General features: G+C 37.7%; 2 protein-coding genes across 2 annotated transcripts; both read left to right on the plus strand.

Annotated features, from left to right (window-relative positions):
* The first annotated feature begins 2,335 nt into the window (after nt 1-2,335).
* LOC142986339 (uncharacterized) lies at nt 2,336-4,329 on the plus strand. Its single transcript, XM_076134797.1, has 2 exons — nt 2,336-4,240; nt 4,324-4,329. The coding sequence occupies exons 1-2, from the start codon at nt 2,336-2,338 to the stop codon at nt 4,327-4,329; spliced, it is 1,911 nt and encodes a 636-aa protein (XP_075990912.1).
* A 1,624-nt stretch (nt 4,330-5,953) lies between these two features.
* LOC142986349 (uncharacterized) lies at nt 5,954-10,173 on the plus strand. Its single transcript, XM_076134808.1, has 2 exons — nt 5,954-8,353; nt 10,160-10,173. The coding sequence occupies exons 1-2, from the start codon at nt 6,046-6,048 to the stop codon at nt 10,171-10,173; spliced, it is 2,322 nt and encodes a 773-aa protein (XP_075990923.1). The 5' UTR covers nt 5,954-6,045.
* The last annotated feature ends 575 nt before the right edge of the window (nt 10,174-10,748 follow it).

The following is a 10,748-nucleotide window of genomic DNA, read 5'->3' on the forward strand; positions in this document are numbered from 1 at the left end:
TTTCTTAATCATCCCGAAACAATACCTCCATATATAATGGAAGGTATTACATACATGCTTCCTAAAGACTCCAACGATACCACCAATCCAGCTAAGTACAGACCAATTACCTGCCTACAGACTATATATAAAATAATAACCTCTTGTATCTCACACATGATCTACAAACACTTAGAAAATAATCAAATACTCACCGAAGAACAAAAAGGATGCAGAAAGTTTAGCCAAGGTTGCAAAGAGCAGTTAGTTATAGATTCAGTCATACATAAAAAAGTCCTGAGAACCAAGAAGGAGTTACATACTATGTATATAGATTATAAAAAAGCTTACGATTCCGTGCCTCATACATGGCTCCAAGAAATTTTAGAAGTTTACAAAATTCACCCGAATCTTATTAATTTTCTTAATAGCATTATGACAAACTGGACGACACGACTACGACTTACGACATCTTCAGGGACTGTTGACACCGAACCCATCAAAATCCAGCGTGGCATATTCCAAGGAGATTCTCTCAGCCCTTTGTGGTTCTGCTTGGCTCTTAATCCACTCTCAAAACTGTTAAATTTGGCGGAACCTGGATACCCACTAGAGTGTGACAATCATAATACGACAGACGGACTGACTCAACAAACTCCTTTTAAAATTAACCATCTTCTTTACATGGACGATATTAAACTTTATGCGACGACTTCTTATGATTTGATTAAGCTGGCTGACATAACAGAACAATTTTCAAATGATATTGCTATGGAGTTTGGTATAGATAAGTGCAAAATTAATTCATTTAAAGCAGGTAAAAATTATCAACATTCACATGAAATTCTGACCGGTGAGACTATCAATTCCCTTGATGAAAACGAAACCTACAAATACCTAGGCTACATTCAATCCCGTGAAATTCATCATAAACAAATTAAAACAACCCTTACTCAGCAATTCAAACACCGACTTAACTCCATATTCCATACTCAGCTAAACTCTCGAAATACTGTTAAGGCCATTAATACGTATGCCGTTCCTGTTCTAACCTACTCCTTTGGTATCATAAATTGGTCTAACACTGAGCTCAAAAACTTACAACGTCTCATAAATACAACTATGACTAAAAATAGAAAACATCACCCAAGAGCATGTATTCAAAGACAAACACTACCAAGGGAGGAGGGTGGAAGAGGGATCATAGATATTATAAACCTACACAATAAACAGATATCCATATTAAGAACCTATTTTCATTCGAAATCTGCAACCTCAAATTTACATTTATCAATAGTGTGTAATGACCAGAAACTCACACCATTAAATATGGTAGACCAATCATCCCAAAATAACGAACGTCAGAAAAGTTTGCATACAAAAATAGCAGAGTGGACCCAAAAATCGCTACATGGAAGACATCGTCAAGACCTGAGCCAACCAAACGTCGACAAGAAAGCGTCGAACGAATGGCTCATCGGAGGGCAACTCTTTCCCGAAACGGAAGGATTCATGGTAGCGATTCAGGATCAGGTGATAGAAACTCGAAACTATCAGAAATACATTATGCGCACCCTTCTGTCATCAGATATTTGTAGACGCTGCAATAGTGCCTCCGAAACCATCCAGCACATTACAGGGGCCTGCAAAGCCATCGTTCAGACTGACTACAAGCACAGGCACGATCAGATAGCCAACATCATTCATCAGAAACTCGCACTGAAATATAAATTCATAACTACACCACTTATGCCATATTATAAATATACCCCAGAAACAGTATTGGAAAATAACACTCACAAACTATACTTCGACCGCGCGATTCTGACTGACAAGACAACACACTACAATAGACCGGATATAACTTTAGTAGACAAAATTAACAAAACTGCACACCTCATTGATATAGCTGTTCCCAACACACATAACCTACAAAATACGATAGCCGAAAAGATGTCGAAATATATTGACCTCAAAATCGAAATTGCGCGAATGTGGCAGCTGAACAACGTAACAATAGTACCAATAGTCCTTTCCACCACTGGCGTCATCCCTAAGCAACTACATCAATCCTTAAAATCATTAGACCTCCCCCCATACATATACACAACTCTACAAAAAGCTTCCATACTCAACACATGCAGAATAGTCAGGAAATTCCTTCAGACTGATGATCATACAAGTAGTCCAGCGCTTACACACACACGACCGTCCACATCATCACTATCACACGATCCCACACATACATCAAGACTCTCACACTCTTAGGTTAACACTTGGCTTCGGCCCGTGTTCTCCTTAAAACAACCGGCAACAGCCGAGATACAAAACGTATAAACTAAAAATAATAATAATAATGCGCACTTACTTTTACATCACTAAGTTAGAAACAGACATGACTATTTACAGAAAGACATTACACGAGCAATTTTCCCTTAAGTACCCGGATGTTAAAGTAACTGAACAACGAGTCTCAGATCAAAGAAGAACAATAGTACGAAACAAACTTTTATCACAAGAAATATTGAATAGCCTGAAAGAGGAAGTCAGAATACAATTAGAAAACGAAACACATACCTCACCCATACATACATCACCAGAAAGTCCTTCACCATCACACTCACAAGATCGTACTCTCTCATTATCTCACATGCAAACCCAATCTCAAATACACACACAGACATCATCACACACACAGACCTCTCACACATCTACACAAACAGAGTCTGTAACACTTACACTAGAAAATGACATTGAAACATTAGAATATAGTAGATCAGAAGTAGAGACACATTTGCAGGAAATCACTGAAAAATTCCAAGCAACACTAACAAAATACTCTGGAATGAACCCTGCATCACGCCCAAAACTACCTAAACTTAAATATAGCCCTAAACTCACAAAACTAGTAAACCTATTTAATAACAATATACTAGACCGATTTATCACTGACCATATGCAATTATCCGACCTACATACCATAGTTTACTGCACAGCCGTAGTTGTTTCTGAAGAACTACAATACAAAATATTAGAATCTAGCAATAATACAAGACGGAATAATCAATTAAAACCTTCGTGGCAAATAAGGCTAGAGAAAGACATTGAAAAACTTAGGGCAGATTGTGGCAGACTCACACAATACATTAATAATAATAGATCGCACAAAGTAGTTAAAAGAGTGGAAGAAATATTTAGAAGTCGCATTTTACATACCAGACACGAAGAAAATAACAGGAAACCAGAAGAATTTCTGGATACCTTAAAGCAAAAACTTGCCCTGAAAGTCCATAGGCTACGTAGATATAAGAAAGCGCAGCAACGCAAAAACGATAACATTTTGTTTAACACAAATGAAAAAGTATTTTATCGAAACCTCTTAAAACCACACACCAACACACAGACTGCACCTACAGAAACACCAACAAAAACACAGCTGGAAGAATTCTGGTCCAACATATGGGAAAAAGATATAGAACACAATAATCAAGCAGAGTGGATAACAGGAGAAGAGAGTAGGTGGAGCGAAATAGGGGAGATGGCATTTGATGAAATAACACAATCAGATATTACAGGTATTACAGATAAATTACACAACTGGAAGGCACCAGGCATAGACAAAATACACAATTATTGGTTTAAGAAATTAACGTCTTTACACAAACACTTAGCTAAAAACTTAACAGATATCGTTTTAGGGAGACAAGATATACCAGATTTCTTAGCGACAGGAATAACCTACATGCTGCCAAAAGGCACACACTCACCACAACCTTCTCAATACAGACCAATCACTTGTTTACCCACCTTGTACAAAATTCTAACTTCAGCAATAACTAGGAAAATTAATAATCACATTGAAAGCAACAACATAATAGCTGAGGAACAAAAAGGATGTAGGCGGGGTCATATGGGCTGCAAAGAACAGCTAGTAATTGACTCAACTATCCACAAACATGCCACCACAAAAAATAGGAACCTTCATTGCACCTACGTAGACTACAAAAAAGCCTTTGATAGTATTCCGCACTCCTGGTTAATTCATATCCTAAATATATACAAAATCAACCCAAAAATAACAGATTTCTTAAAAATCATTATGAACCAATGGAAAACCTCTTTACAGTTAACTAGCAACAATGACACCATTACTACCAGACAAATATCCATTAGAAAAGGTATCTACCAAGGCGACTCCTTAAGTCCGTTATGGTTTTGCCTAGCCCTAAACCCCCTGTCACATATGCTGCATCGTACCCAGGTTGGATATACTCTCAAACACTCAACACAAGACACAACAATCTCACATCTTATATACATGGACGACATAAAACTTTATTCTAGAACTGAGAAAGAAATGAAAAACCTGATTGATGTAACGGCACAATTTAGTAAAGATATTAAAATGGAGTTTGGATTAGATAAATGTAAAACACTGCACATTGTTAGGGGCAAAATCCAACCTGGAGACTATACACTAGACAACGACAACACTATCACAGCCATGGAATCTACTGACTTATACAAATACTTGGGCTATAAACAACTAAAGGGAATAGATCACACTGCAATTAAGGAAACGCTAAGTACAGAATATAAAAGACGCACAAACGCTATTTGTAACACACAATTGTCCGGTAAACACCTAATAAAAGCTCTCAACACCTACGCTATACCGATACTTACCTATTCATTTGGTATTATTAAGTGGACCAAAACGGACATCGAACAAATAGAACGAACCACACGCACAACACTCACAAAACACAATAATTTACATCCAAAATCTGCAGTAGAAAGATTAACTATCAAACGACACAAGGGAGGAAGAGGCTTAATAGATATCCATCATCTCTGGCAAAAACAATTATATAACCTAAGGACATTCTTTCATACAAAATCTCACACAAGCAACATCCACAAAGCTATCACACAAAACGATCACAACTACACACCACTAAACCTTAGTGACCACTTGGACACACCGGACCCTAACAACACTAACCCACAAACGCAAAAATTGGAAACCTGGAAAAGGAAAGTACTCCACGGACGCCACCCACACGATCTGGAACAGGCACACATAGACACTATAGCATCCAACAAATGGCTCCAAACGGGTAACCTATTTCCTGAAACAGAAGGATTCATAATAGCCATACAAGACCAAATAATAAACACAAAAAATTATAGAAAATATATTATAAAAGACCCTACAGTAACAAACGACAAATGCCGGAGATGTCACAGTCAACCGGAAACCATACAGCACATAACCGGAGCTTGCACTACACTCACACAAACAGACTACACACACAGACACAACCAAATAGTCAACATCATACATCAAAACCTCGCACTCAAACATAACCTCATACAAAACACAAGCACACCATACTACAAATACACACCTGAAACTGTTTTAGAAAATGCATCATACAAACTATACTACGACAGAGCAATACTTACTGACAGAACCATACACTTTAACAGACCCGATATAACACTACAAGATAAAATAACAAAAACCACTTACCTGATAGATGTAGCAGTCCCCAACACCCACAATATACAGAAGACCATCACTGAAAAAATCAGTAAATACGCAGAACTCAAAGACGAAGTCGCGAGGATCTGGAAACAGAATAAAGTTTATGTTGTTCCTATAGTTGTGTCTACCACTGGCGTCATCCCAAAATACCTCCATCAATGCCTGAAAATTATTGACCTTAAACCGTCTACTTACATAATCATCCAAAAAGCCGCGATCTTAAACACCTGTAGAATAGTCAGAAAGTTCCTGCAAATAGAAGAAAACGACATCACACCACATCACACGACAACACAAACATAAACTCACACACCCTGCATTCACTTGGTGTACACCCGTGAATGCAGGTTATACCAGCTCATGAGCTGAGATTAAAAAACCTTTACACAAAAATTAATAATAATATGCCCCCTAAACAACCATACGTCCATGTCGAACATCAGACATACGTGGGGGGCGGACACGCGATTGAGAAATTACTGGCGCGGCTAACATGGCTCTGGACACCCATAAAAATGGAGACACGTAATAGAAGTAAACGTATAGGGCCGCTGTCCGGGGGCGATCGCCGGAGCACACCTGGAGTCGACGCTGGGTGTAGCAGCATGCGATCCGTCGGCGGAGTGGAGTTGAATAGGCGGGCTCCCTCCGGGTTAGACCCAAATGCTACAGCCAACCACACACAGAACAGACAGACAGACGATGACAATATTAGTTTAAATTCATTAGCATCAATAGTTGAACCGTTTAGCCCATCCACCAATTCATACAATCCCACACCGGTGTCTTCCATGGACGAAGATTCTCGTGGAGCACCGACCCCGACCTTAAGTGTTGCGCAGGTGGCTAGCGCCTTTTTACCTGCGTCCACTAAGGCTGGGAAACCCCGCGTGCGCATGAGCTGGAGCAAAGAAGTGAATACGTTCATCATGCGCACCTACTACTACATTACAAAGCTAGAAACAGATATGACCACCTACAGAAGACAGCTACACGAACTTTTCACACTGCAATACCCTGAAATAAAAGTCACTGAACAAAGAGTCTCCGATCAACGAAGAACTATTATCCGAAATAAACTACTGTCCCAAGATATTCTTAATAGATTAAAAGAAGAAGTACAAGCACAACTAGAAATAGAATCAGACAATAATTCACACGTTAACCTAAACAGCCAACCTGAAAATATCCAAGAAAACCACGAACAACACTCTACACTAATACCTCACACACTCACACAAACACACTCATACACTCAAACATCAAACACATCTACACAAACAGAATTTATAACACAGTTGCTGGAAACTGAAGTAGACACAATATTAGAAAGTAGTCCAACAGCAGAAGTACATGTACAAGAGCTGACAGATAAACTTAGAACAGCATTAACCCATTATTCTGGAATGAATCCAGCCTCACGTCCAAGGCTTCCTAAACTAAAATACAGCTATAATCTAACACAATTAACCAACATATTTAATAATAACATACTGATCCACTTCCTCACTGACAGTATCCAGCTAACAGATTTACACACTATTGTATATTGCACAGCCTTAGTTATTACAGAAGAACTTAATTACAAAATAACAGATTATGTAGGTAACACAGCACCAAAACAAAATAAGCCGGCGTGGCAAGTACGATTAGAAAAGGATATAGAAAAGCTTAGGGCCGATTGTGGTAGACTCACGCAGTATATTAACAACAATAGATCAAACAAAGTAGTCACAAGGGTAGAAGCAATATTCAGAAACAGATTAGTACACACTAGACACGAAGACAACAATAGAAAACCTGAGGAGTTCCTAGACACACTAAAACAAAAATTAGCTTTAAAAGTAAATAGATTACGTAGATACAAAAAGGCACAACAACGAAAGACCGATAACATATTATTTAGTACGAATGAGAAAATATTTTACAGAAATCTTTTAAAACCAAGTAATAACACGACACGAGAAGACACTAACACACCCACGAAAACACAATTAGAATCATTTTGGTCAGGTATATGGGAAGAACAGGCACAGCATAATGACAAAGCAGAATGGATTGCAGAAGAAGAAAATAGGCATAGTGTAATAGGGGAGATGGCATTTGACGAGATAACAGAACTAGACATTACAAACATTACAGCTAGATTGCACAATTGGAAAGCACCAGGGGTAGATAAAGTACACAACTATTGGTATAAAAAATTAACAACATTACACAAATATATGGCTCAAAACTTGACAGATATAGTGTTAGGAAAACAGGAAATCCCAGAATTTATTGCAACGGGAATAACTTACATGCTCCCAAAAAGCTCTCACTCTCTGCAACCATCTCAATATAGACCAATAACATGTTTACCAACCATATACAAAATTCTCACGTCTGCGATAACCAGAAAAATTACCACTCATATAGAAGACAATCACATTATAGCAGAAGAACAGAAGGGATGTAGGCGGGGCCATATGGGATGTAAAGAACAATTAGTTATTGACTCCACTATTCACAAACACGCTACCTCCAAAAACAGAAATTTACATTGCACATACATCGATTATAAAAAAGCATTTGACAGCATTCCACATTCTTGGCTGCTACAGGTACTTAAAATCTACAAGATAAACACAAAAATAATAAATTTCCTACAAAATATAATGCGTGGATGGAAAACAACTTTGCAATTAAATAGTCCAAACAACACAATCACCACGAGACCTATTAACATCAGGAAGGGAATTTATCAGGGTGATTCCCTAAGCCCGCTATGGTTTTGCCTTGCCCTAAACCCACTCTCACATTTGCTACACGCAACCCAAACCGGTTACTGCCTTAAACACAACACAGACGACACAACTATTTCACATTTAATTTATATGGATGACATAAAACTTTACTCTAAAAATGAAAAAGAAATGAAAAAACTAATAGACATTACAGCAGGATTCAGCAAAGACATTAAAATGGAATTTGGTTTAGACAAATGCAAAACTGTACACATAGTGAGGGGCAAGATACGGCCTGGAGATTACGAAATAGACAATGAGACCACAATAACAGCAATGCAACCCACGGACTTATATAAATATTTAGGATACAAACAACTCAAAGGTATAGATCACACAGCAATTAAAGAAACACTAACTACAGAGTACAAACGAAGAACACACGCGATCTGCAACACACAACTGACAGGAAAACACCTTACAAAAGCAATAAACACTTACGCAATACCAATACTAACATACTCATTCGGCATAATAAAATGGACTAAAACAGACATTGAGCAAATAGAAAGAACAACACGCACCACACTAACAAAACACAATAACTTACATCCAAAATCTGCAATAGAAAGACTCACAATCAAAAGACACCAGGGGGGCAGAGGCATAATAGACATACATCATCTTTGGCTTAAACAAATACACAATCTTAGAACATTCTTTCACACAAAAGCACTCACAAGCAACATTCATAAAGCTATCACACACAATGACCACCATTACACTCCACTAAATCTCTCGGAACACACAGATACACAAGACCCTAATCAAACTGATCCACAAACACAGGGCATAGAAAACTGGAAAAAGAAAACTCTTCACGGACGACACCCACACGACCTGGAACAAATACACATAGATAAGATAGCGTCAAATAAATGGCTAGATATAGGTAATCTATTTCCAGAAACCGAGGGCTTTATGATAGCAATTCAAGACCAGATAATTAACACAAAGAACTATAGAAAATACATAATTAAAGATCCTACTGCAACGAATGACAAATGCCGCAGATGCAACGCCCAACCTGAAACGATTCAACACATAACCGGAGCTTGCACTACACTCACACAAACAGACTACACACACAGACACAACCAAATAGCCAATATCATACATCAAAATCTTGCACTCAAACATAACCTCATACAAAACACAAACACACCATATTACAAATACAAACCTGAAACTGTACTGGAGAACGCCACACACAAATTATATTATGACAGAGCCATTCTTACCGACAGGACTATACATTATAACAGACCGGACATCACGCTAATTGACAAAAATACTAAAACCACTTACCTTATAGATATCGCAGTCCCCAACACCCATAACCTGCAAAAGACCATTACTGAAAAGATCTCTAAATACGCAGAACTGAAGGATGAAGTAGCAAGAATCTGGAAACAGAATAAAGTATATGTAGTACCAATTGTTCTCTCCACCACCGGCGTTATTCCGAAGCACCTCCACCACAGCATCAAATTAATAGACCTGAAAAAAAACACATATATTACGTTACAAAAAGCAGCAATTTTAAATACATGTAGGATAGTACGTAAATTTTTAGAAATTGAAGAAACTGACATTACTCACCAACACGACACATTACACACTTAAACTCACACACGCTGCATCTACTTGGTACCCACCCGTAGATGCAGTTAAAAACCAGCTTTAAGCTGAGAAAAAATACACTTTACAAAAATAATAATATATTTATTTCACAAAAACGTACAACTTTTAACAAATCAAAAACAATTGGGCAAACTTTAAACACAAAGCAATTGGAACACTGATACCCATGGTAAGATCTAACTTGTGTTATGGGTATCAGGTCACAGCAAGTAAATTAGTTACAGTAATGATGTTAAACAATATTATATTTTGCTGTAGCCAATACATTATAATTCATTCATATATTATGTACCTCTATAAAACTAATCATGCAATGTTAAGAGTGTGACTGTGTGTGGGTGTGTGGTGTGTGCATAATATATATGCAAGTGTGTGTTTGTGTGTGTGTGTTTGTGTTCGTGCTTGTGTATAAATGTTTGTGTATGAGTGTGTCAACATGTGGTATGTTTGTAATTGTTACCGTTATTACAGAATACTTATTTAAGTAGATCTTCAGTTTCCTCGTAATTTTTGTGCATGAGCCAATCAGATACTTTTTTCTTGCACTCCGATCTGAGGAGTGTATAAATGTTACAGTATCTATTAACGGTATTATACAAATGGATACTAAGCACACCATAATGTCTAGCTGCTAGTGAAGTTTTAAATTTTTTGTTCTGACATATCTTATATGAGCGACGTGCGTTAGTAAAGTTTGGGTTGTAGACCAGTGTGGCATGTTTTTTGATGACTGTTTCCAGCACGAACAGTCGCCTAACTGACAGCAATTTACAATCATCATACAACTG

This window comes from Anticarsia gemmatalis, chromosome 2 (assembly GCF_050436995.1).
Source record: "Anticarsia gemmatalis isolate Benzon Research Colony breed Stoneville strain chromosome 2, ilAntGemm2 primary, whole genome shotgun sequence".
Lineage (NCBI taxonomy): Eukaryota > Metazoa > Arthropoda > Insecta > Lepidoptera > Erebidae > Anticarsia > Anticarsia gemmatalis.